The sequence below is a fragment of the Sinohyriopsis cumingii genome, chromosome 14, assembly GCF_028554795.1.
Source record: "Sinohyriopsis cumingii isolate HCF-2022 chromosome 14, ASM2855479v2, whole genome shotgun sequence".
NCBI classification, from domain to species: Eukaryota; Metazoa; Mollusca; class Bivalvia; order Unionida; family Unionidae; genus Sinohyriopsis; species Sinohyriopsis cumingii.
Genome location: NC_142974.1, coordinates 424112 through 452103, shown reverse-complemented (window position 1 = coordinate 452103; position 27992 = coordinate 424112). Strand labels below are relative to the sequence as shown.

Sequence of the window (27992 nt, the reverse complement as noted above, 5' to 3'; positions counted from 1 at the left end):
TTATTAAATAAAATGTATATTCCATACCTTGTTTGACCATAACTTGCAGATGCGACTCAAACCATTGATTTTCATATCCTATATAGACAAACTTTTTCTCCAGCCCTGGAAAGAGTTCTATATCCTCCTTGCTGCAAAGCAAAACTTTGTCAGATCCTGAGGGTTTGGAAATGAATGTGCCAAAGGTACAGTCTTGTAGGGGTAGGAGCTGTAAGCCTTCTAGAAACTGATAATGACGGTCTTGAGTAAGGAAGTCAAGAACATTGAGCTTGTCTTCCCTTGACAATGACATATAGATTGAATCCTCTTTCAACACAGCAGCAAAACTCTGTGGATTCAAATCTGTGGATTTGTCACTGAATTTTGAGAAGAACTCAAACACATGCAAAGGTACATCCACATACCTCTTACCATACATCTGTAAAACCCTGACTATGGTCGACTTCACTGCTTTTTTTAAGTTAGTGTGCTTACAGAATGTGGCAAAAAATGCTTCTGAGCAGGTAATCCAACTCTTCTCTCCAGTCTTGTTCACAGTCATTAAAGTGGGATTTATCATTATTTTCCCAGACAGACTTAGCAGTATAGCATTCCATTCATCGACAACCTTGTCAGCTGATGGAATTGATGCATAAACACATTGAACAAGGTCGTCTGGATTTCCTTTTTTCATGGCATGATTAATCACCTCTGTTATAAGAATTTCATATGCATCCGGCAGTACCTCTGTTACGAGCTTTTCATTCCACACCAATGATTTGTCCCCATGTATGTGCAACACATCTTGCTCAGCTGAAGGCCATTTGATGTGGCGCCTGTTCTGGCTCAATGCAAAGAATCCATTGACATGTACTGGCAACCCTGTCACACTCTTTGTCTTCTGTGGTAGTGGCAGGAAGCAAAATACATGACCTTTGAACCCAAAGTTTTTACCCATCAAGGCAGCCACACCAACTAAAGGCCTGTAACCAAAAGAGTCATCCAGAATAAGTTTTTGAAGTTCTTCAGATATTTTCCCTCCCTTGTAGTAATTAGTCACCATCCAATCAGTAGTTATTTCATCTACGGCCCAGTCACCATCGAAAGATTTAGTGCAGACAGACAGCGGGTATCTAGAGTCAATCGAGCTCTCTGAGACATACCTATCTAAATTTCTGATCTTTGTTGAAAAGGTTTTTCTGGATTCTCTCACTTCATCTATGTTTTTTACAAGTTCTAGTGTGAATTGCAAGTTGATTGTGCTTGAATCACTCTTTCTTTCATGCAAAGAAACTTTCATTAAATGTGTTAAAAAGATCAACATGCTTGAGGCTTCAGCTCGAAAAGAAGTGAACAGATCAATTACTTTCTCTCTACTGTACATGGTGTCTGACAGTTTTGAAGCCTCAGATCTGAAGGGAAACCAAAATAAAGTTCCATCATACCTCCCCATCTCTAAAATCTCTCTAGAAACACCAAATGTTCCATCAAGAGTCAAAAGAAAATCCTCAATGTTCAATTTCTTCCATTTCTGCAGTTTGGACAGCTTGATTGTCAAACACACACAGTCTGCACTTCTGTGAGGATCCATGAAGAGAATCCTATCGCCACTCAAGATAACAGGGTGGTCTGTAACAAGGCAGGTATAATACCTATGAGAGTGACATCAGTAAAACATGCAAAATAAAGCCTAGTATGCTGCACTTTCAGGTGTGTTGCTCTTACTCTACAATGTGCTCTCAAATGTGTTCAGATCTCTTACTCATGTTCAGATGTCTTACATGTGTTAAGATCTCTTACACTTATTCAAATATCTTACATTTGCTCAGATCTCTTACACATGTTTAGATTTCTTACATGTGTTCAGATCTCTTACACATGTTCAGATTTCTTACATTTGATCAGATCTCTTACACATGTTCAGATTTCTTACGTGTTCAGATCTCTTACACATGTTTAGATTTCTTACGTGTTAAGATCTCTTACATCAGGATTGCATCTAGGATTTGACAAATGTGGGTACTTGCCCCCACTGAATCTGAAAAAAGGGAGGGCCAACATAGTCATAAGGGGGGAGGGGGCTTCCAGTATGGTGGGGAAAAAACCTCAATGTATTCAAAAAGAGCAATAGCAAGTATAATAAGTGCATTAAATGCATTTCATGTCTTCTGTACATTATAGTATAAAACTTAAAACTGAAATCAAAGTCTTATGTTTTCTAATAACATTCTATCTACACACTAACCATTAAAGAATCAAACCATAGACTGCAAATAGTGTCACTCCTCTGGCCAATCTTAAAAAGGTGTCATGTACTTCCTGTGGGTCACATGCTAATTTCTGATTGGTTACAAATCCATACCAAGAAAGATCAGAAGAGCACATAATTTCCTTTCATGGAAGACAAAATAAATAATTCTTAAGGAAAAGTCCAAAGCTCAAAATGAATTAGGGAAAGTATATATATATATATACAGTGTCTATAACAGTTAACTTTTTACTGGAATATATATATCTGCATCCAAACAGACTGTAATTATGACTGCATTATTCTGCAAATATGATCACTATTTCCTAAATAGCCTCCTGGCCTTCCTCATCCTCCACTCTACCAACGCCTTGTTAAAGTTGAAGTCTCTCAGAGGATGTTGTTCAATTGAAATGATCATGAGTCTGTTTAGAACCCTTTCTTCTAGATGACTTCTTGCAGTTTTGGTTTGATTTTGATTGCTGAATCCTCTCTCACAGCCAGCAGCATGCTGTGGCAAAACCATGGCCACTGATGTTAACTGAAGAAGACCTGGAAATGTGTCTGCATGATGTTGATGTACAATCTGCCAGAGTCTGCACATTTTGTCTCTAGGGTACATTTCTCTTATAACGATAGTCTTAGCAAGAGACCATGGTCAAAACATGTTTTGGGTCACCTTCTTGGTTTTTAAATGTCTGTACTCTCATCAATTATGATGCTAATGATTGGACTACATCATACTTTCTGCATTAACTCAGATTCTATCACCGTTGCTATGCAATCCTGGGAAAAAAATAAAGCTCGATGATAAATCAAAATATACAAGTATTTTATTATCATTATTATTATTATTTTATTATTTTTAAAATATTTGAGAAATGTAAAACAAATACATTATATTAAAAAACCAAAGTAAAATGACCAAAATCAGATGCAAATTGTGCAAGAACCTTAACCTAAGACCATGAAGTGTCTAATGATGTTGCCTTGTGATAATTTGGTCGTTTTAAGAAATCCCATCAAAGTGTTTAAATGCCAAAATAATATGGCACTAGTCTCTCTCTCTATTAATTAAAGTCATTCAATTATAGTAATGAAGAAAATGATTATGCCTGCCTGTATATGATGATTTTAAGAACAAAAAACACTGGTATTACGTGTATATATGTCATTGACGGGTCCCTACATACGCACAGTTGTGATATAAGCAGATCAGGGTCAATGTCATTTGCCGCAATGATCATCAGAGAAAATAATAACTTATTTACTAAAGCATTATACAAGATTCAGGTGGTGGGATTAGACTACTGTACTGTATCACGATGTTGACAGCAACTCCTTACATGCTCAGGAAATAATTCAAACAACAGCAACTGTATCATCATTTCAAACATAAGAAAACTCGTTGCAGTGATACTGAAATGTGACCTGTCTAGACAGGAAAGAATTTCATCAAAAAAGAAACAGGTACCAATAACCCAGACTGATCAATAAAACATTATCCACCATTAAACAGGAAGTTACGACTTGCTACCGAATGCAATTTCATTGGCCGATCACATTGCTAGGTACTATTTTTAGTAACACAGGGATTCCACAAGATATTCACTGATCAGAACCTAACTGATCATGTTTTGGTTGCTTGTTAGTATACACCATTTTTCTATCTAATTTTCAACAGAAAAAATGTAAATAAAATAAAAGAACTTACCTGAAATTCCTCTACCGAAGTCCTTGACCAATATGTTGCATTTCCTCCTACTCTCATGTTGCCAACATCAACACCCAGAAAGTAAACAAAATCCAACAGTTAGCCATATTTTAGAGAAGCAATATTCTCCTTTACCAAGTAATAGGCAACTGACATAGTATGAATAATTGATTCAGATTTCTTGCTGATAGCTGCCATGCATGTAGTTTTATGATTTTTACTTAGTTTCAAATCCTAAATCGCCTGTTTGTGAGCTGGTAATTCATCATGCCTGTCAAGGGTTGATGTCCTGAAATTAGCATTTCCAAGTGTGAAAGAATTTTTTTTTTGTCAGTTTTTATACACCATCTGCAAAACATCTCATTTTTTTATCCATTTCCAGCTATGGTTGATTTTGTTTCCAGTCTGAATTGAAAGAGTTCTTTTTTTCTTGGCGTTAAATGGACCCTTAGTTTCATCGCCGCCATCTTTAAGCACATCATCACTAGCATCGTCCGATATGGGATTAGCCTGAGGAAGTGTTTGTTTGCTGTCATTGTGTCTATTGACAGAAATTTCTGCACCGTGACTGTTATTAGAAGTGTTACTGCTAAAATAATGAAAAAGTGTCCGAGTTTTAACTGATTTAGCCATTTAACACATTGTCCCGCCAAGCCAGTCTCCACATTAAACGTGCTCTTCTGACATTTGTTATTAACCAATCAGAATTGAGCACATGACACAGATATATGTGACGTATTTACAAATATACAAGTACAACATATTCAATGAGAGTGACAACTGGGAATTTTACAGCGCAAAAAAATACAATAAAATAACGCATTCTTAACACAAAAAATACAATAAAATAATGCATTCTTAACACAAAAAATACAATAAAATAACGCATTCTTAACACAAAAAAATACAATAAAATAACGCATTCTTAACACAAAATAATACAATAAAATAACGCATTCTTAACACAAAAAAATGCTCACAATTCTTATTTTTTTGCACAATATTGCCCGTCTAGGATTAAAGATCTTGCAGGAAATCTTACACTGGTGGGGGGGGGGGGATTTGCACAATCACGCATCCTAGATGCAACCCTGCTTACATGTGTTCTGATACTCATACAGATGTCAAGAGCCTAGCTTATGCTTTCTCTGCCTAAACCACCTGAAAAAAGATTTTAGGAACTGATATATATGTGAAGGTGAACAACAACTCTAAAGTATAATATCATGACTGGCAGTCTAGGGAACCAAATTTGTGGGGGGCTGGGGTTGGGGGGGCACATCTAATTCAAAAATAAAGCATGGAGTTGTTCCTTCTTTAGTATTTCTGCTTTAAAAGTATTTAAAAACAACATTACCTGTGATGTGAAAAATAGACTTAAATCCCAGTCCAAATCGTCCTACTTTGAGTGGATCCTCTTCCTTGACACTGCTGTATATCATTTTTATTCCCAACCAGTCTGAATCACTGAAGGTAGCATTGTTAAAGACGCAGAGTGCAGGTCCCTGTAATAATAATCATAATGAAAAACATATTGGTCTTTAACAGCAAACAGCAATTTCAGTCCTTTATTAGACTATATCTTGTCAACAAAATTGGAACTTCTGCCTTTCCAAGGACACACAAAGGCAGCCGACCCATGTTCTCCTAAGTGGGTACCAGTGACCCTTGGATTACAAATCTGATGATCAGCTACCACAGCCCCCAAATTAAAAAGTTCAAGCGTTAAGGCTAAGACTGAATAAGACATCAAAACCCCATGTATGTCCCACTAAACAGTGTCAATGAACTCATAACTGAAAAATGATTGTTATAAAAGCTGACATGTTTAATAATATCCAGTTTTTGTAGTCAGCAGGTGTCACTTGGAAATATTAATTATTTCTGAATGAATGAAATTGTGTTAATTTACTTCTGACCTCAGCTACAAATCTGCATGTTTTTGACATTATTATTTTTTGGACGAGGTGCAGAAAAACAATGTTTATGCACTTTTCAAAAAAATTATTCTTTTATTATCATGGTTATGTTTTTAAATTTTACACCTTACACTAAATAACTTTCGATATTTGCTTCTTTTGTTCTCTTGTGTATTGATACAGCGTTCATCATAGAGGATCTTGACCTCACTTGCACCAGCATCCTCTGCATTCTGAAGTAGTTCCTGAAAGTAGTAATACAAGAATGAGTGACGAGGTATTAGAATACATGTATGCATGCCTTGCATAAAAATATGCAGTGCATCAATCTAAAAAATGTACAATTATTTACAGATAATTTCATCATGAACTTTTCATACTTCTTTTACCATTAGAATATCACATAACCTAGAATACTCTCTTGCTCTATATATATTTAAAGAGAGAGAGAGAGAGGATAAATAGAAGATTGACACTTAAGTCTCTTTACAAATGATGTTAGAGTGACCCTTTTTTTCCTTGGAAAAAGCTTGTTACATATTCCTTAAAGACACCGACTACAGCAATTAGCGATGGATGCCAAACTATTTTGGTGCTATCTGTTTCTCAGTGGCTTAAACAGGAATCTGTGTTGGGAAATCAAAGTTAGTAGATGATGGGCATTTAGTGATCATAATGCCTTGAAATTATGTTGTTGAGTAACTGAAATCCAATTCGTTCAATGTGTAATCAAGATAAATGTGTTTTTTAAATTGGCTGAAATCAACCTTTTTAGTAAAGTTAGGATACAGACCAAAATTTGTTACGATGGCAAACAGGCATTATATCTATTCTACATGATAGCGTGGAAGACTAAAAATTAAGCCCATTCAAGGTCCCATCTATATCAATATGGCTTCCATATTTAAGTTATAATCCAACAATCCATGATAATGTAATGCTATGGAAACCAGAATCAGACAAATGGACAGAAAAGGTGCATAACTTCTGTACATGATATGGAACTCTAGAAACGGACAATATAGAGCCAAGTACAAAGTTTGTTGAGCTATAACATAATTCGTTAAAGTTATATTGTGCAAAGCAAAGCCAGGGAAAAGGGCAAGTAACTCATGTAAATGTTGTTGAATGTAAAAATGTTAAAAATCAAACCTCGTATTATCAATACAAACCTGCATGCCAACATAGTTAAACTTAAAAGTTCTTCACAAAGTAACTTTAGAATCCAAATTTAGGAGGAAAGAAATTTGTTGGACTGAACTCTTCTAATGGCAAAAATCAAACTCAACCAGGATATTATCAAAATAAATTATATAAAAAACTCATGTAAAGTCTATAACAAACTCCTGTAAAGTCTATAACAAACTCATGTAAATTGTATAACAAACTCATGTAAAGTGTATAACAAACTCGTGTAAAGTGTGTAACAAACTCACATAAAGTCTATAACAAACTCATGTAAAGTCTATAAAAAACTCATGTAAATCGTATAACAAATTCATGTAAAGTGTATAACAAACTCATGTAAAGTGTATAACAAACTCAGGTAAAGTGTATAACAAACTCATGTAAAGTGTATAACAAACTCATGTAGATTCTAACACTTTCCGGTAAAGCAATCTTGCATCAAACCAAAGTGTTCAGGGACGGATGATATCAATATTAAACCGCTACACTTCGTCATAGAGAGGGGACCTAATTATATGTAATGTATACATTTGTGTTTAAGATAATAAGAAATAAATTAAATGTGACTTTTTACTTTCCCTAAAAAATATAACTGACGATCACATTTTCAAGCATGAACAATGGGAAAGATAATCAGTGGGACTGTGTGGGTATGTATCTGTCATATTTACTGTATTTGGCTGGACACCATAAATTAATTTTGAAAGTAACATTTTTGTGCACTCTATGTTCTGGGACAAATCTCTGTTTTTTAGTGCAAATTTTGGGATGTCATTCCAATCAAAATATTGACGATTAACTGTTAAAATGAATAATAAGGGTATCTATTGTAGGATTTAAAAATGAAACCATTTGAAAATTTCAGCCCCAAAAATGCACTAGAACTTAAATTTAATTTAAAAAATGTCAGTGTTTTTCCAATCTTTCTGCCTAAATACAAATTTTTGAAGAACATAATTATGTAAATTTTATGGATTAAGGATTAACTCCAGATTTTGCATTATGTTCAATATACTTTAAATTCAATATTTGTACACTATAATGGCACTTTTCCCATCAGATATGCACAAAGACTATGGTATGCACTGCATTTATACGTTACATTATAGTAATCAATACACGATACTAAGATTTATGTTTCCTTGGGTTTTAATTTGTCAATAATTTAAAATATTAAATTTTAACGTTACCTGCCACTAAATGGAGTGATCATCAATTTTTATACCCTCAGATGACTACTCGTAAGAGTATTGCTTCCATTGTTGTTTAAGTCTGAATGCCTCACATTTCTATTGTATTTAGTGTACTGCTATGTTGTGGTTGATGAAATAAAAATTCTGATTTGATTTATATTTGCCTTTTTTATAAGTCAGGTCTAATTCCCAAATAATACTTCCTTAGTTATCTGCCAGTGCAAAGCCCTTAGATGGCAGCACTTGTTTTGTTTTCCCAACTAATGATTGAGCTGTGAATTGTGATACCCAATACTTACTCAGTGCCAAGTATGTAAGTATGTACATCAAGTATATAAGTATGTATCTTAGTATGATCAAGCTGTACACATTATGAAATCTATTAAGCAATGGCAAATGCTTGTATGCTCAAAGTGTCAATTACAGATCCCCAACTGTTCCATGGTTTCATTATTTTCAAAATTCCTATGAATCATGGTAAAAAGAAACCATAGGTCTGCTTCCATAGGTCAACATACTTTTGTGTTTTTTAAAAAAAAATTGGCTTACTTAAAAGAATCCAAATCTGCATCCAGGGTTGGCTTGTTTTGTAAATAAAAAAATATTTTTACTTGAAAGACCAAGTTGAAACAAGTCTATGTCTCTCTGCCAGTGTTTTAGTCACGACGCAAGGTTTTACGTTACAATAGCATACACAGCAAGGTTTTACGTTACAATAGCATACACAGCAAGGTTTTACGTTACAATAGCATACACAGCAAGGTTTTACGTTACAACAGCATACACAGCAAGGTTTTATGTTACAATAGCATACACAGCAAGGTTTTACGTTACAACAGCATACACAGCAAGGTTTTACGTTACAATAGCATACACAGCAAGGTTTTACGTTACAATAGCATACACAGCAAGGTTTTACGTTACAATAGCATACACAGCAAGGTTTTACGTTACAATAGCATACACAGCAATAATTGTCTTTAAGAATCCTTCCTCAACCTACACTAGCAGAACTACTGTCCTCTGCACTCACAGCAAATGTACTTAATTATTTTTTATATTGAATTATTGTTTTGTTAACTTAGGCATAATATACTCTTGGTTATTTTTGCACCATACTCTGTCAAATGCATGATTGCATATGCCTTGATGCAATTGTCATTTTTCTCTCTCTTATTTGTGATTTGGTTGGATCCAATTTTCAGTTTAATAGCATGTTCAAATCGAAATATGATTAATTTATACAGCTTCATGTTAGTTAACAAGCTGTCATGGTTCTTACTCAATATAAGTGATAATAATAATAATAATAATAATAATGATAATGACTTAATTAGAGTGATTAATCTAATAAAAAAGCTTTTATCACTTTACAACATCAAGTTCGTACATAATAGCATAAGAACAGTTTGCATACAGAAATCAAACAACAAAAAAAACACATGAAAATGTCTCAAACTAATGAATTAACACACAAAATAGAACATCTAACACATAAATGGGTTTATAATAATAACCTTAAAAAAAAAACAATAAACAAAATAAAAAATGAATTTATAATAGTTTAAACCTAAAGTAATGACCAATGGATAAATGTCGAATTTATTCTTGCTGTGTCTTGAGAAAGCACTCTTGAATGATATCATGATCTCTTTGTGACTTGAAAGAGAACACTCTTGAATGTGATCATGGTCTCTTTGTGTCTTGAGAGAGAGCACTCTTGAATGATATCATGATCTCTTTGTGACTTGAGAGAGAACACTCTTGAATGATATCATGGTCTCTTTGTGACCTGAGAGCACTCTTGAATGTGATCATGGTCTCTTTTTGTCTTGAGAGCACTCTTGAATGTGATCATCGTCTCTTTGTGTCTTGAGAGATAGCACTCTTGAATGTGATCATGGTCCATTTGTCTTGAGAGAGAGCACTCTTGAATGTGATCATGGTCCATCTGTGTCTTGAGAGAGAACATTCTTGAATGTGATCATGGTCTCTTCGTGTCTTGAGAGATCACTCTTGAATGATATCATGGTCTATTTGTGACTTGAGAGAGAACACTCTTGAATGATATCATGGTCTCTTTGTGACCTGAGAGCACTCTTGAATGTGATCATGGTCTCTTTTTGTCTTGAGAGCACTCTTGAATGTGATCATCGTCTCTTTGTGTCTTGAGAGAGAGAGCACTCTTGAATGTGATCATGGTCCATTTGTCTTGAGAGAGAGCACTCTTGAATGTGATCATGGTCTCTTTGTGTCTTGAGAGAGAGCACTCTTGAATGTGATCATGGTCTCTTTGTGTCATGAGAGAGAGCACTCTTGAATGTGATCATGGTCTCTTTCTGTCTTCAGAGAGCACTCTTGAATGATATCATTATCTCTTTGTGACTTGAGAGAGAACACTCTTGAATGATATCATGGTCTCTTTGTGACTTGAGAGCACTCTTGAATGTGATCATGGTCTCTTTGTGTCTTGAGAGAGAGCACTCTTGAATGTGATCATTATCTCATAGGTAGCTTATTACACCTCATCCATGACTTGGCACCAGAGACGCACTTATCTATGCTTTAGATGGTGGAAGTAACATCATTTGAACAGCTAGATTTGTACAGTTGAGTGCCATCACGAACTGGTTGGACACAGGATGTGATTTAAAAATACTTGATAGGGGCTGTGTGTATAGAATAAAGAGAATTTGTCCTAGAGTAGAACCACATGGGACACCATAACAAAGATTACCTGGGCCGGTATGTTAAAAATGTCATAGGTGTCAACTTGTACGATTTACCTGCAATTTGTATGTTTTTTCCTTTTACGTCAGTGTACAGCCATAAAACCGTTTTGTATGGTTTTGTTGTATAAAAGTTTTTGTTTTTTTGTTTTTTGTGTATCCGGGACTTACAGCATAATTTCTTTTTAGAACAAGAATTCAGTGAGACTAGGGTGGCCCAAAACAACCAATCCAATCATACTCAAAACTGCTTTTCCTTTGATAATGAAACGAGTTTCATTCATGGTTCAACTCCTGCGTGTGAAGATCTTGTTGTTTATCACTCTAAAATTTGACGCTTAATTTCTTTTATTGAGTAACTACCTGTGTAGTAAGTATGTTTTCTTATTTTATACATTATTCTTTTATTATTCATACTTATTACTATCAAATGCATAGAGTTTGTATCAATATTCATACTTTACATAGTGTGGCAGTCATTTTGGTGTAACCGTCCTCATCAACTTTTCTGTGTGAAGAAAAAGTCGATTTATTAAAATTTTAACAATATACTAAATAGTCTACTGATTTTAGCACCAGCATTTTAGGTGGCAGGGTCCAGTTTTTCGTAAATTGGCCCCTGGCAAATTTCTTAACTTAAGGCTATGGTGTGATTTTTCAGCTATTATTGTTTACTATTTAAAAATATGGATATATTTATGATCTAGATGTTTCGGGCTTGTGTTAGTCTTGAAATTGATGTCAGGCATGTACACCTTCCTTAGTTACTCTGTAGTATGTTGATAGTGAGATACCAATAGTTGGAAAGGAAGAAGAGCTAGCCTCCCATTGCAGTAAACACAAGGGTTTGGGGCAAATAGAATATCTAAAAAACGGCTTGGATGAAAACTATTTGTAATTCTATCAGCCTGTTTAGTACACACTGTTTTGCAGAATTGTCATCTAGGAAAAGGGCCTGTGTTTGCACTCTGATCATCACATGGTGTCAAAAATGACCATCATACATGAAAATTTCAGTTAGAAATTTGAGGTTGGTGTGCATAAACTTCTGCTATGAACTGCCATTAAATTCTTTTGGTCAAGTGGATAATATCTGTATGCTTGTTTTAATATAGATATAAAAAATATGGACCTTTTTGACCTCACTTGTGTATTTTATTTTTCTAATGATTTTTCAAACTAGGTCGCTGATTGTGGCAATAAATTTGTACACAAAAACTGGTCCCTGCCCCCTTATCGTGTTGTTATAGTTTTGAGTTAAGTTTGTCAGATACGTAATGCAAAATTGAAGATGCATTGCCATAATGACGGACGTAGTACAGATAGTGACGTCGTTCTCCTATTTCGAAAGCATGTAACACTGCCAATTTATATCATGTTTGTGACCAAAATCAGCATACCATATAGCAAATTCATAACTTTTCAAACACCAGATATGCCATTTTAATAAAAACGATCAACAGCTTGCGAGGCATGAACTTGTCTGCTACTGTGTCAATTTTGTTTAATTCTAGATTTCAATTTTTTGAGAGTTCATAGCTTAATATCTTGGGGTTTATGAGGAAAAATATAAATTTGTAACACATATGTAATCGGGAGATTTACCTATATCACATGTTAAATATGCATTTCAAATTTTTTATTTTTATTTGTCTCATCTAGCTGTAATATTCAATCAATCAAATTGCTGAGCCTAACTCAAAGAAATGCAAGCTTGAAGACACTGACCGAGGTTGTGGCAAGTTTCAGGCTGATTGGATTAAAGTCTTCCCTGGCATTGTAGATGTATCCAAGTTAGGATCTTCACATGCTCTTTATAAAATATACAGTAAAGACACTTAAGTGGTGGTGTTGAGCATATATGATCTGAAGGGGAACATTTCAGGACAAAACTGCATGAAAGAAATTTTGAAATGAATTAGGGAGCATCCATCAAAAGCTTCTTTGCTTAGCCAAAGCAGGAAGATGATAGTGTTATAAGTAAAAAGAACGAAAAAAGTTTCAGAAATGAAAATAATTTATAAATGTGTTTAAAAATACTTTGTATATAGCATTTGCTGTTTTAAAACTGTTTTCATGCAAGTTTTTTTGGTCTTTGTAAGGTTTTCATCTCAAGGAGTTGACACCTATGAAATTTATTTAAACAATTTGTTTTCTTTCAGTTAGATATGACTCGGCCCATGATAAAGCAGAACTGTGGATGCCAAAAACATGCTGATACACACTATGGATATGTATGCTATGCAACAGCCAAACAATTTTGAATAGGAAAATACACCTCTTTTGCACATACATTGCTTTTGAAGAAAAAAATCTAAAACTAATAACAATTCAAGGTTTATTTCAGTGTGAAATCAAATAAGTATTATATTTACCTACTTTACTGTAACGTGGGGGGGCAGCACACAGTAAATTCAACAGTTTGTTTCATGTCAGTAAGTTCTGTGACAATCAATCAAGGTAACATAAAGTTTAACCTAAGACGTGGGGATTGGAAAACATTTGTTTCATTGTGTCCCAAGATATATGGTAAATAGTGTGTTTATGTGTGTGTGTGTATGTATGTATGTGTGTGTGTGTATGTGTGCGATGGTACCAGTGGGTATTGATGGATAGGGAGAATTACCTTTATAATCTGCCCATCATCTGGATACTCTGCAAGAATGGTCTTCAGTTGCTTTATCAAAGGAGGTTGTTCCATGGAGGAATACTCCTCAATATCGGACTCAGGAGCGTCATCTGCTTAAAAGAATTCATTGTTAATTTTGATTTGCGCATAATAGGTACTTATTGATAACAATATCACATTTTTATTATTCTTATTACAACATACTTTGTCATAATTCTGTCTTAATTCTGCTCCGTTCTTTACTTTTATTAAATTTTGGTTTCCAAAAATATTTACCAGTTATTCAAAAAATGTTTTTTGTCATCATGAAAATAATTATGTCACCAGCCTGATATGACTTTTATGTTTAGATGGCCCAATTTCTGTTTTTGAAATATAACTGAATGTAAAAGTACTTTTTTCCACATACAGATAAATAGCAAATTATCCTAATATTTGCCATGTGGCTAAAACTTGGATGGATCATATATACAAAACTAGTTTTTAATTAGCTTGAGTGCTTTCGACTCACAAACTGTATAAAAAGGCAAGACAATCAAAAAACAACTGTTACCGAGTGATTACATAATTATATGAAACAAACGGATAAAAAAGTATGTAAAGCTAGTGTAAACATGCCTTAGTGCTTTTGGAACTACGAGTTACTGACAAAAGAAAACACTACAAAATTATACATGGCAAGTGATACATGCAAAAAATATAAAAAGTGAAAGCGAAAGCTATACTACAGGATATGACTTTCATCTTCAAATAAATATAAAAAATATATTATATATATATATATGAATAGATTAAATTTGTTCTGACTAAATTGTAAGGAGTAGTATGGTAATGTTTAATTTGTCTTTCCTTATAGTTTGATCAATCAAGATAAATCAAGCATTATTATCTGTCTGTATATATATATATATATATATATATATATCATATATACGAACATATATATACATATTAGTAGCATTTCATGTTTTTGTTGCTAAATTGTATGTGTATTTCATGAGCATGCCTTTGACAAACAAGTGTGTGTGTGTGTGTGTGCATATGTGTGATCTTTAAATACCCATGTTTGGTAAATGAACTCCAAAGGTCACAATGTTCAATCAGGTAATATCACCACATGAAAACATTTCAAAAGGGCTGAAAAGGAAAAGAAAGAATACAAATAAATGTCATGATTTTTTCTTGCTGAAACTCTCTTCTTCTTCCTTTTGGTTACTGTGATTGATGTAATACTAGTAGTAAACTCTCTTCTTCCTTTGGGGCCCCGAGTGGCCGAGTGGTCTAAAGCGTTCGCTGTTACGGATCACTGCCATCTCACCCCTGTCTGCGTGAGTTCGAGTCCAGCCTCAGCTAACGTTGGTACGTGAGAAAGCTTGCCAGTAGCTTCTCGTGGGTCGGTGGTTCTTCCCGGGGTTTTCCAGGGTTCTTCCTCCACCAATTATACTGGCCGCCATGTATAGCCTATCTTGTGCTGAAAATGGCGTTAAACCCTACAACATCTTCTTCCTTTTGGTTACTGTGATTGATGTAAAAGTAGTAGTAATAATCATTTTGCTTCCCGTGTGCATGCATTTTCATTTGGACAACTAAACAGATCTAGAGTCTTCAAAGGTCATACATAATGGTGATCAACAGTAAATTGTATAACATATATTAAGGGGGCACTCACCAGTTATTATGTACTTTTATGAGAGTGATGTATGTAAGGTGAAGTTGTTTGCATTTAAAATATGCACAATGAAGAGAATGGTTGCATACCTCTATGCTACATTAATGTAATGTTGATGATATTTCTTTGGATACTGTACTTTTAGAAAGTGTACATGATCTACGCACACTGTTAACTAAAATGGCTGCTTCCTTGTGCTAAAAACTCAGCCTGGATTAGTCTAAAGTACACTATCCATAGCAGCTAATAAAATAGGGAAAATTAATTTTGCCAGACTAGACAATACCAGTTTTTGAAAGTGCAATGAATGAATTACCAAATATATAAAATGTAAAAAAAGATATCGGCTCTTCTTTATACACTTTACCTCTGAAGTTCAGGAAGTGAAAACGACAAAGTGGAGCTAGCACTTTTTTAAAAGGTGCACATCTGGAGTAAGGCCAAGCTGTATACTCTATAACCCATATTACACCCATCAATCATACACAAAATAAAGGGAATTAAAGGTTCTTTGAATTATACCTAAGATATACAAGGTCTTTTTTTAAATAGCCAGTATAACCAGTGAAGAAAGTTAGGGAAATTCTTTTTCTTTAAAATCCTAACCTGAACCTAACCTGATGCAAAATGCGAAACTGTAGAGTGCCACCTATAGAGTCTCCAAAGGTTAGACATAATGGTTGTTGTTGTTCTAGGGTTTAACGCCATTTTTCAGCACAAGATAGGCTATACATGGCGGCCAGTATAACTGGTGGAGGAAGAACCCTGGAAAACCCAAGGAAGAACCACCAACCCACGAGAAGTTACTGGTAGGCTTTCCCACATACCCATGCTAGCTGAGCCTTGGACTCAAACCCACGTAAACAGAGGTGACACGGCAGTGATCCGGAAAAGACATAATGGTGATCAGCAGTAAATGGTATAACAAATATAGTCTTCAAAGGTCAGATATGATGGTGATCAGCAGTAAATGGTATAACACATATAGTCTCCAATGGTCACATACGATGACAATCATCAGTAAATAAGAAGTTTAAAAGGTTTCTAGGAAGAGAAGCAATAAAAAAAGATCATTAAAAGGATTGCTGATTACATTAAAGTCTGCTTTAAAAAAATGCTTAACTTTTATCACTGCTCCGGTTAGAGCATCCACCTCGGATGCAGGAGGTTGTGGGTTCGATCCCCAGCCAAGTCATACCAGAGACTTACAAAAATGGTACTAACAGCTGCCTCGCTTGGCGCTCAGCATTAAGAGGTTAGTATTAGGAATGGTCGGCCTGGTGTCAGGATAATGTGACTGGGTGGGACATCATGCTACATGTCTGCAGCATGGGGCCCCAGTGCTAGACATCACTATAAACATTGCAGACATTGTAACGATATGACTGAAAAATTGTTAAAGCTATGTTAAAAATCAAAATCACATCACATCACTTTTACCATATTTAAGTCAGAAATCAAATGAGACAAGTTGTGATTTGGCTTTATTTTAGTTTTATAATGTTTTTAATGTTATCTCCTTGATACTGCAATAAAAAAACTATGAAAAACAAATAAAATAACATAAAAAATAAAAAAAATTAGATAAGCTGTCTGCACCTGTTCAAGTCTTTGGTTCGGCCAGTATGAGAGAATGCTTGCCAGTAACTTCCTGTGGGTCAGTGGTTCTTACCTATTCCTCCACCAGTTATACTGACCACAATCTATAGCCCATCATGCACTGCACAACTGACCCACGTAGATGGAATAAAGAAGGTAGTTTCATCTTAATAAGCCCCTATCATGTGATGAATTTATGCAATTCAGAGTAATTTGGACTTGTCCCTAATGGATTCACTGGTTGCCATGCAGATAGTTTTGCTACAGTGGGTACACTGCAGCGGGAAATAGTCTTTGTAAAATTCACTACACAGATGATGAATAGACACTTCCTTAAAGCAATGTCAAGCTTTTCTATGATTAGGTTAACAGCTCTTTGGGAATACCTTTTGTAATAATGTCAACTTAACTTATATTGCAATTACCTAATTTTGTGTCAAAATATGGTATCATATCCTCAAGTTTTTTTTGTGTTTTTTTTGTTTTTATCTGTGTGTGTTTTGGATTCTTAATGTAGCTTTAACAATTGTTCAGTCATATTGCTATGATGTCTGCAGTGTGAGAGTTTTATAGTCATGTCTAGCACTGGGGCATCATGCTGCACGCATGCAGCATGATGTCCCACCCATTCACATTAACCTGACACCAGGCGGACCAATCCTAATACTAACCTCTCAATGCTGAGTGCCAAGCAAGACAGCTGCTAGTACCATTTTTATAAGTTTTTGGTAAGACTCGGCCAGGGTTCAAACTCACAACCTCCTGCATCCGAGGCAGACACTCTAACCACCAGACCACTGGAGCAGTCAAAAATTGTTTTTTTTTGTTTTTTTAGACAAACAATCCAAATTTGGCACATGGATAAAGATGATTCAGCTGTTTCTAAAATGCAGCATCTTTTTGACTGAAAATTTCTATATTTTTATATCTTAAAATTATGGCAATTGCTTAATGTTTTGTTACTTTTGGGCGAACTAGTTTAAGACATAAACTTCTTTAAGATATGAAAAGATAATCAAACAAGTTTTGCTTCAAATAAATTTGTACTCAAGCAAAATGTTATTTTATATGAGGCCATAATTAAACAGTGTCAAAATTATGAGAGAAAAAATATTTTAAATTCCCATTATAAAAATCTCATTATTTGTAACAGTAGTCAAGACTGGATGAGAAAAAAAAAAGGACAAAGCGTTCAAGCCATGACATTCTTTAACACTGTTTTGTTTTTCCCTCATATCTTACAAAAGTTATCGTTTGATATTGAGCATTTAAGTGGAAAATAAATCTACTAAATAAAATTTGCTTGCAAAATTTTCAAGTAGAATTGAAACTAATACCGTACTATAAAGCTGCGCTATTTTTTTACGCTACATTTTTTCCGTCTTATCATTTGATCTTGAACCTTCGTTAAAAGTTATGTAAGAAATGCAATACTTCAACATAACTTGTGTCTTTACATAATTTGACAACTGGCGGCAAATCAATGTTACTATTTCATGTCGTTAAGACACTATAAACGTGAGCTTACGGTATTTTACCAACGTTACATGCATAATAGATTTTTATGATTTTGGAAGAAAATACCATAATATGATTCAATCCATCAACCATATCACGCTGCTGAGACTACAACTTTAAAATTTCATGAGCAGGAAATTGCAGATCAACTTACTTACAAACCACGTTCTCTCGCAATGGGAATTCCCACCAAAACCAATTTAATGTATGGAGAAGAGCTATTGGTTAAATTCTAAGACGGTGGCTAATAAAATGAAGGTTTACAAAACCGTCGAAGGAAACCTCAACGAAGACACTTTCAGTTTCGTGTTTCGGATCCTTTCAGTATTTTTCTTGAATGAGTTTCTTCCCCTACTGTTTCAAGGCAATACATGTACAATTACGGTTCACATTTAATAGTACGTATTATAGATAAGAATTAAATGAGGGAAAATTTCTATCAAACAAAATTTACAAAGCTTGGATTGGAATATGAACTCAGGACCGTCAACGGAAACTCAGGCTGTCATCATTACCTTTAAATGTCATTGTTTCCTTTCCAGAACGCAAACCAAAACAATGTAATTTTAAACTTAAAGGGGCCTACTGTATACATTTTTAATTTTGCTTTCATTCTCTCTGTTTGATTCGAAATGTCGACAAATCCTGACATTAAGATTATGCAGGGCCGTACAGAGCGATCACGGGCCATGGAGCAAGAAACACCCGGGGCTCTCCTAGTTCTTGTTCAAGCAAAATATTTTCTTTCATCAAATTAAAAAGTGTTGTTCGGCCCGGGCCCCCTTACGAGCCCGGGCCACGGGGATATATCCCCGGTTGCCCCCCCCCCCTCCACCCCCCCCCCCCACCTTGTCGGCCAGAGGTTATGTTCAATCCACAGTGGCTCGTATTTTTCCTTTGCAATTGACATGTCATACATGTACTATATAATAACTACAACGGAGGACACTTCTCTCCTTTCTCACGCGACCCATTTAAGAATAAACGCTGTTATTTCAAGCTACATTTCGCGTAGTGTAACAAATTTGATACCGACGTTTAGCTCAGGCATTCGACTTTGTATGTATATCCAAAGTTTGGCTTACTATCATACTTTTAAGGAATGCCAGACCATTTTCCCACACTACTACTCGACATGGCCATGATCGCGCCCGCTTAATATGCAAGTGAGATCCCGCTGAACGGAATACTGTCCTCTCATTGGTTAAAAGAAAATGATGTCCTGCATTGATGTATAATTTATTTTCAGTTGGCCAGTGATATTCCATTCAGCGCGTTTTGGATACGCATACAAAATCAAATGCCTGAGCTATATACATTGGTTTCAAACTTTTTACGCTACGCGTAATGCAGCTTGAAACAACAGCGTTTATTCTTAAATGGGCTTCTCGAGAAAAGAGAGAAGTGTCCTCCCTTGTAGTTATTAGATAGCACATGTATGACAGGTCAATTGTAAGCAGCGATACGAGCCCCAGTGGTTCAATGTGGTAAAGCTGACAATCGCATTCAAGACGGCCCAACCTCGACGTACTTAGGGCTTTCCTCATGGCAGATCAAAGCTAAGGCATAAACTGATTGAGAGTCGATGTTGAAGCTTTCACGTTAATTTATTTGCAAATGAAAAGACCATTTACTGCTGTAGCTGATGAGATGAAATAGTTTTAACACACAGTAATGTACTCTCCTTGAAGTAAAGCAGTTTGTATCTGCAGATTTAAAATAGTGGATAAAGCAAGTAGTTATTTGTATAATTGGGTCATCTCCAAGTGTTACCTATTTAAAGTTTACATCATTATCTCTCTCTCTCTCGCTTTCTCTCTCTCTCTCTCTCTCAAAATAGAAGAATGAGCCCTATATCCGTTTATTTATATACTCATTTTATACACACACTCCTCCCAAATTTACTCATAGTGCAAGTGTAATGTTAATAAGCGAAAATGTGTGAGAGTTTTGGCAGGAACAAATACGAATTTTATGGACCACATAAATAGATCGACAAAGTAAATCCCACATATCGCTAACTTAATGGCATGATAAAAGGAAATAGTAGGAACAGGACGTAACTCCTGACTCCTGAAAATGAAGGGAATTGTCAAGGAGTAAACGAAACATGCTTTTAAAGAACCAAGTTTGGTTTACTAGGCTTCGACTGAAATAACAGTACAGACTAACGGTAAGCTGCTGGTTAAACTTCTTTCAGAGATTTTTCTCCTGATTGCATTAAACTCAAGGACTACCCATCTAATTTTCAGGGGGAGGGGTCTGGGATATTTCAACCCCAAATCGACAAATTTCCAGCCTTCAGTAAGCTTTTAAGAAATCTCGCTCTAATTTGTGGAAGAAGAATATAATATATCAATTTATTTTAGTTGAAAAGAATTAGCTATCTTGAGGTAACAGGTAAAAAATATTTCTGGTTTGAAAATAAATTCAAGATGCCCATTCCACCCACCTCCCCCGCTGGCGAAATAATTGACTGGTCCCTTAGCAGACAGTTTCTTGTCCTCCACGCGTACAGCAATTGTAGAAAAATGTACAAGATATTTCTTCTAATTGTAAAGTTTGACTTGAATTGCCATATTAGTTTAAAAACAAGTTTCTACCTGACTGATATAAAAAAAAATATACTTTGTTGCTGTGGAGGTTATACGAAACAACGTCACATTGAAAGTTTCTTGCAAGTTTGACAACATTGAATGAAGTTTGTCTTGGTGAAAATTAGACAAGTTTCTCCTCTATCTGTCGTGGTGACAAGATACATACCTTTTTTGTTTGTATGTTATGAAATAATAAATATTTATTCCAATACTTTGATAAACTATGTTACTATTGTGTTTTTATTATTGGTTTCGTGGGGGGGGGGGCTGTGTGTAAGAACGTGCTGTTTTTTCTGCCAAGTTGATATGGAGTTTTAACTGTTGCTATGGAAGCTGATATGGAGTTTTAACTGTTGCTATGGAAGCTGATATGGAGTTTTAACTGTTGCTATGGAAGCTGATAAAATAGAACTTGCCTAAAAACGATATTAAGTTCTTCATATACGTCTCATTATTTGTTTTTTAAGCAAGGTTTTAATCCCATTACCAACGTAAATACAATATTTGTTTTTTAAGCAAGGTTTTAATCCCATTACCAACGTAAATACAATATTTGTTTTTTAAGCAAGGTTTTAATCCCATTACCAACGTAAATACAATATTTGTTTTTTAAGCAAGATTTTAATCCCATTACCAACGTAAATACAATATTTGTTTTTTAAGCAAGATTTTAATCCCATTACCAACGTAAATACAATATTTGTTTTTTTAAGCAAGATTTTAATCCCATTACCAACGTAAATACAATATTTGTTTTTTAAGCAAGATTTTAATCCCATTACCAACGTAAATACAATATTTGTTTTTTAAGCAAGATTTTAATCCCATTACCAACGTAAATACAATATTTGTTTTTTAAGCAAGATTTTAATCCCATTTCCAACGTAAATACAATATTTCAAACTGCCCATGAGGTCACATCTATTAGGCCTTAAATCTGTCTTACCAAATTTTAAAGCCACACACACACGATTTCATTAATAAGATATTGACATTTATTAGGGAGACACCAGTCTAAAGATAAACCAATGATATTTTTTGTTTGTTTTAGGCTTAGATGGATATGATGGAAAGATTATTTAGTTCTTTCCGTCTGGAAATCAGAGTAAGACTGTTAATGTTTTTCAAATTAAAGGGGGAAAGGGGTAAGGGTTGGCCCCTATCATCTAATAGCTTTATTGACGATTGCAGCTTTCCTGTAAATGTATGATTTTTCTCCCGAGTTATTTGTACTTTTAGGCAAATGGAAGGATGAAGTTCCAAAACATTCAAGGATTGAAGGTCTGCATATTCATCTTGGTAATTATGTTTGAAAAATAGGTAAAAAACCGAATCTAATATTTTTCTAATATGTTTGCTTACAAGTAAACACTTTCTTTATAATGCTAATATGAATCCTCGCAGTTTAGTTCTGTTAGCTACTGAGACAAAATCTCTCCCAAAACCAACATTAAGAATATTAGAAAAGCTTTCAGGAATGTTAAATTAAGTTTATATATTTTTCTTTTAGTTATACTCTTGCATTATGTGCGTGCCATTGATGTCGCTTTGTAATATTATTTATTTTGTAGCGCAGCATATGTATAAACGGTGTGACAGGAAAGAGTAAACGCATGGACTCGGTCTCAATTATTAGCGTCAAAAAAACATTGTACTGGTTTAAACTTAGGCCAGGTAGTTTTTCTTTTAGACAGTATATATAATCAATTTCGGGATTTTTGTTTTATTTTTTTCAACCCTGGTGGAAAAAAGTGCTTGGTCAGCAAAGAAATCTGTTATGGTCGGCGGACCGGAAACATTTTGTTTAGGGTGTTATTTCCCGTTCAGTTCAAAAGATCTTAGGCACATTCTTTTTTACAGCATTTTTATCCTCTCTAATTTTGGTGATACAAGAGTTAGATTCAGACATTCTTGTTATTCATTTAAAGGTAATTGTTCATTCTTTATAGTATGAGTTTATGACGTGTTTGTCTTGTGTATGTTAGGCGAAAGTGAAAAGTGCGTAATGAGAAATTAAAATCTGTCACCCTTTGCAGATTGCTTTGTTTACAGTCCAGTCTTTCAAAAAACATGCCGGATAACATAATACAAGACTTCACAATGAGCTCATCTTTTAAGGTACTTTAGATTATTTGGATTTGGACACAGTGGAACCATCAGTACTGAGAAACAATTGTAGAGACCGAACAGGAAAAAAAAAGTGTGATCCGATTCCGCCTGCCAGTTGCGTCCAAACAACTGTAATTAGCGAACTTTCGGAGAACCTGTCGTGTAATCAAAATCATGACGGGAAGAATATGAGAAGATGCATGCTTTGTGAAAATAATTAATTCATTAGTTCAAAGGAGATATGTCACTGAATAGGGAGTAAATTTCTGAAAAGGATATGCGCATGAAAACCTAGGACTCCTGGATATTGTGTTTTAGGTACAAGGTCAAGGCTTTAGGTACAAGGACGCGTAAATATGAACAACTACACATTTAGTTTCATCGATTTCGGCTAGGGTTCGGTTTTGTTTCGAAAGAAACCACAAACTGCTGATGCTTGTTATGCATGTTTAGTGACACTTTTCGTAGAAGCCGTTGGAGGTGCCGCTTATAATTGTGTTTCTGACGTGTTTCAACAAATGAACAGCCGACATGGTTTACATATTTATATATCTCTGCAACAGTGGAACTATTAGGACAGAATTTTTCAGTACAAGTAACAAGATTGAAAATTCCTTTAAATTGTGTTAAGAGTAAGTTTTGATTAAATTGTATTAGAAGTAAATTGATAAATCATATTGGAAGTAATCTTCTACTAAAATATATTGAGATTTAATCCATTTATTCGTATCCTACTATTCAACAATGATTACGCTATTATGATCAAGTACGAACCGTCTTATACAAAACATTACTTGTATCTCAGACTCAGCAGGAAGAGAGTACATTCATCAGGTTATAAAAATAGCGAACTAGACAGATTCCAAAAATTCTTATGGAGGGCAAATGTGCTGATCTTGCATAAGTACTTACGTAATAATGTACATAGACCTAGACAATAATCTGTAAGAGACTACGAAGCCTCGCTTTGAGATTCTGGCCAAACGCAAGAGCTAAAGAACACGCCATATTTGGCGTTGTCTTAAGAAAGCGGGTATATTAAGCCCAGCCGCGGGTCGACACCAGTTTTGCTGGCCAGAAGCTCAAATAGACTTTTGTCTTTACAAGTAGGATTATGATCTATGTATAATTTTTCATAGTATAAGAATTTTTAGTGTTAAGATGTTAACCTAACATCAGTATGTTTAAACATTAGATTATTTAAATATTTTCTTGCTATTCCTTAATATAATGTATCGGAAAGTTTAATTGTTTGAAGAACTTATATTTACTTATAACTATATTATTGATTTTAGTAAAAGCAACGTTCGCTACCAACTTCATACTCAGTAATAGTTAATTTAGAAATAAAATACTCTTTATATAATAGAGTTTAATATGTTGATTTTTTAGAATAAATTCAGTAAAATATATTTCAATTACGGTATTAGTCTGAAATATTGAATTTTAGATTCTTTTGCTATCGTGAATTTATTCGATATTTAATTATCTGTATTACATTCTAAACGGCAGATATTATACAAGTATGATGTTGGTAAGTGAAAGAATATCGTAGTTTTATATGTATTTCTTATATTCGAAAATTGAGCTTGTTGTAGTTTGATATTGAAATGTAAGTTTACATGTTGAGTATTTCAATAAAGTTTTGCTAGCCAGAAACTCAAGCAGGCTCTGTCTTTTGCAGCTCGATCCCGAGTACCTTCAATTCCCCAAGAATGTTGTCACGTCTTCATCATCGAGTGACACTACATTAAATGACTTGAACTTCCTTCCTTTCTTCTCTCTCTCTCTCTCTCTCTCTCTCTCTGTCTCTCTCTCTCTCTCGGAATTGAGAAACGGATTGACTTAGAGTTTACCAAGCAAAACTCTTCGTAAAAGAACATATCCCGAAATTGAGATGGTTAAAGAGTGATTAGAAGCATACCAATAATACATGTAAACTTTTAAAACGCACGCGGCCCATACTGATTGTTTAACCCTATTTGTCGCCTGAAATTATTCAAAACAATTTTTTACTGTCAAAAATGAACGTATAAATGAGGGGGTTGGGCAAAATTGGTTCAGTGTAAATAACCATCAGTTGTATAACGAATTAACCTGAATACCTTAATCAAAATCAGACAAGCATGCTTTCAACAAAAAACATTGATTAATTTTTATTTGGATCTTTAATGTAGAAAATACTCTCATTTTTCTGCAATCTGTCCAAGTTCGAGAAAAATTAACCAAAACATTTGTCCAATGAGACCGTACTGCATGTAAGCGCTTACGTAATAACGTACTCGCCTCGCCTTTCTAGTTATCAGATAATTGTAAAGATAGCACGGTTAATTTTCTATTGGCCTAAAGCAGACGATGCATACATGGAATGAGGAAGTCGACACGTGAATTCAAAATGCCCGACGATTACGAACGTAACGTGCAATGATTAGTTTGCCCGGTTTGCCGCCATGATCCGAGGAGACCCAACCCCACTCTATTCCAAATTATCATACGTAGGAAAGAAAAAGGTGATAAAGGTTTTAAATGCTGTTTTTATTCACTTGAACAAATCTAGGATTATCACGTCTTATTTTGATTTTTAAAAATGGTCAGTTCGGTAATATTAAATAAATTCCCCTTCAGTGACATGAAGATCGCCGAGAACAAACATTGGAAATTTTAATCCGTGCTTTTTCTTTCTTCTGAAATTAATTTTGGGTGTGCTACAGACTTGTTGCTTTTTTTAATGTATTTTGTTGGGTTGAACTTGGTTTTGTAACACATGATATTATACATGGCCTCCAGGATATGTGATGGGAGATGAACACGGAAAGATACTGGGATGAATCACCGATTTACGGGAAGCTAACAGCAAGCTTTCTCGCATATCAACGTTGAAATGTGTGAGTGTATGTAAAAAAGAGCGCTTTAGACCACTTCATTTGACCACCACGGGCCCCAGTCCTGACGTAACATATCGGGGGTTTTGGAGAAAAAATATAATATATAATATTATAAATCCTCCCCCACCCCTAGTTCGAATTACTCATTCAAAACGCATATTTTCCCAAATATCCTGAGCATATCTTCTACGAGAGAAGTTGTGACAAATAAGCGTCATTTTAAACCTTTGATAATTTGGACATGACACCGTCCATGGCATTCAACCAATCAAGCATCGCTATCTGACACGTTCGAATCGGTGATTGACTCAATTTTTGATTGGGGTTTTATCCTTTTAATGGTTGTCTTTGATACCGAAGAAAATCCTTCAAGCCTGGAATTTTTGTTTTAAAACTAAATATATTTAATCAATAACATGTTGAAATTATTCCAAAGATTTCCAAGATTAATTATGAGAAGACATATGATGATTAAATTAGACATTTGTATGGCAAGTAAGCGAAATGTGTTTACCTACCGGAACCGGGCGTCAAGCCTGTACGTATAAATTATCAATTTAACCATACATATACTTTCAGCATACAAAGTAAGTGGTTTTACTTTGTTAAGAAAGGAAAGAGATGTAAAGATTTTTAAAATAGCTCATAAAAAGATTTGATTTGGAACTGGAATCGCCAGGAACTTAAATGCCAGCCACTAGTGCAGTCTCGAACGGTTACGTCACATTTCACTCACTCATGACAGTTCAGATGCTCCCTTTGTTCTCGGGTCGAATTGTAAATTTCTGGGTAATGTATATCTCTGATTATAATGTATAGGAGAGAGAGAGAGAGAGAGAGAGAGAGAGAGAGAGAGAGAGAGAGAGAGAGAGTGTGTGTACCTGTGAGTCCTTGTAAATAATCTGCAGTTGACAACTGGATATTAAATAGACAGAATATCCGATTGTATACACTATATATAAAACGCGCTGATAACCAGAGTTAATGTACATGCGATTTACTACTTCGGGGAAGTAAAATAAAAAGTACAAACATAGAGTTAATGTATATGCGATTTATTGCTTCGGGGAAGTATAATACAAGGTTCAAACACAATTTTCAGTAAATCACCAAGATGTCTCAAACCGAAGATCGGGACGAAGTGGAGATACTTTCCAACAATATAGAATCGAATAAGACATCGAGAAGACCGAAACACAAACCACCTACTAAATACTGGAGAAATGCTCGGGGAGGCAACGGAATAGACACATTTGTCGATGTCCGTCATCATTATATGGAAAGTTGTTTCCAATACTATTTGCGTGACCAAGTCTTTGGAAAAGCCCGCAGCAAGCGCCCCGCAATTTCTGAACTACCTGGGGGTAAAGACACTTTGACTATAGTTTAGACCACAGTAATGCCATAGGAAAAGCAGGTCCGAAAGGGGTGATAGCGTAAACCATTCGCAAAAATGATTACTTCGCCTGGTATATGGACACCCACCTCCCAACCAAACGAGAGCCTAGAGTGCCCACAAGGCCAAAAGGCTGCTCGCCTGAATTTGTTGCATGACAAAATGGGGTAAATGAAAGCATGGTAACCCTACAAAACAATGGGCAAAAGTGGCATAGATTGTCAATGCTGCTTATGGCTCTCTCCTCGACCTCAAATAAGCCCCGCTATTCCAACAGTGTCATGGATTTGTATTTTTCCCCTTCTGAGGATAATGACTCGTTTGCTATAGCGCTCGTCGAAAATAGTTCGTAAAGACGACTACTCCAACCTGGCATACGGAACCCTCTTCGTCTAGGACGAAGTACGCGTACCACCGTACGGCATAAATTGGTTTCTAGAAGTAAAATGGCATAAGGCGCTTGCATACCAAAGCCTGGTAGTCAAACCTATTGTATCCATATAAAAACGCTTTATAGTAAACGCAGTATTACTCGTCCTAAATAAAACTCTCGTGACTAGCATTAAAATCGTCAAGGAATGATTTCCATGTCACATAGAGTCAAGCAACCATCGTCTTTT

General features: G+C 35.1%; 1 protein-coding gene across 1 annotated transcript in view; it reads right to left on the bottom strand.

Moving 5' to 3' along the window:
- The window catches only part of LOC149783068 (sacsin-like), a 34928-nt gene extending 16015 nt beyond the window's left edge, over positions 1 to 18913 (bottom strand). Inside the window, exons 1-5 of the mRNA XM_089933341.1 lie at positions 18901 to 18913; positions 13597 to 13709; positions 5992 to 6105; positions 5299 to 5446; positions 28 to 1608 (exon numbers count right to left, since the gene is read on the bottom strand). Coding sequence (XP_089789467.1) covers positions 28 to 1608; positions 5299 to 5446; positions 5992 to 6105; positions 13597 to 13709; positions 18901 to 18913 — 1969 coding nt within the window. The remainder of the gene's footprint in view (positions 1 to 27; positions 1609 to 5298; positions 5447 to 5991; positions 6106 to 13596; positions 13710 to 18900) is intronic.
- Positions 18914 to 27992: the final 9079 nt, after the last annotated feature.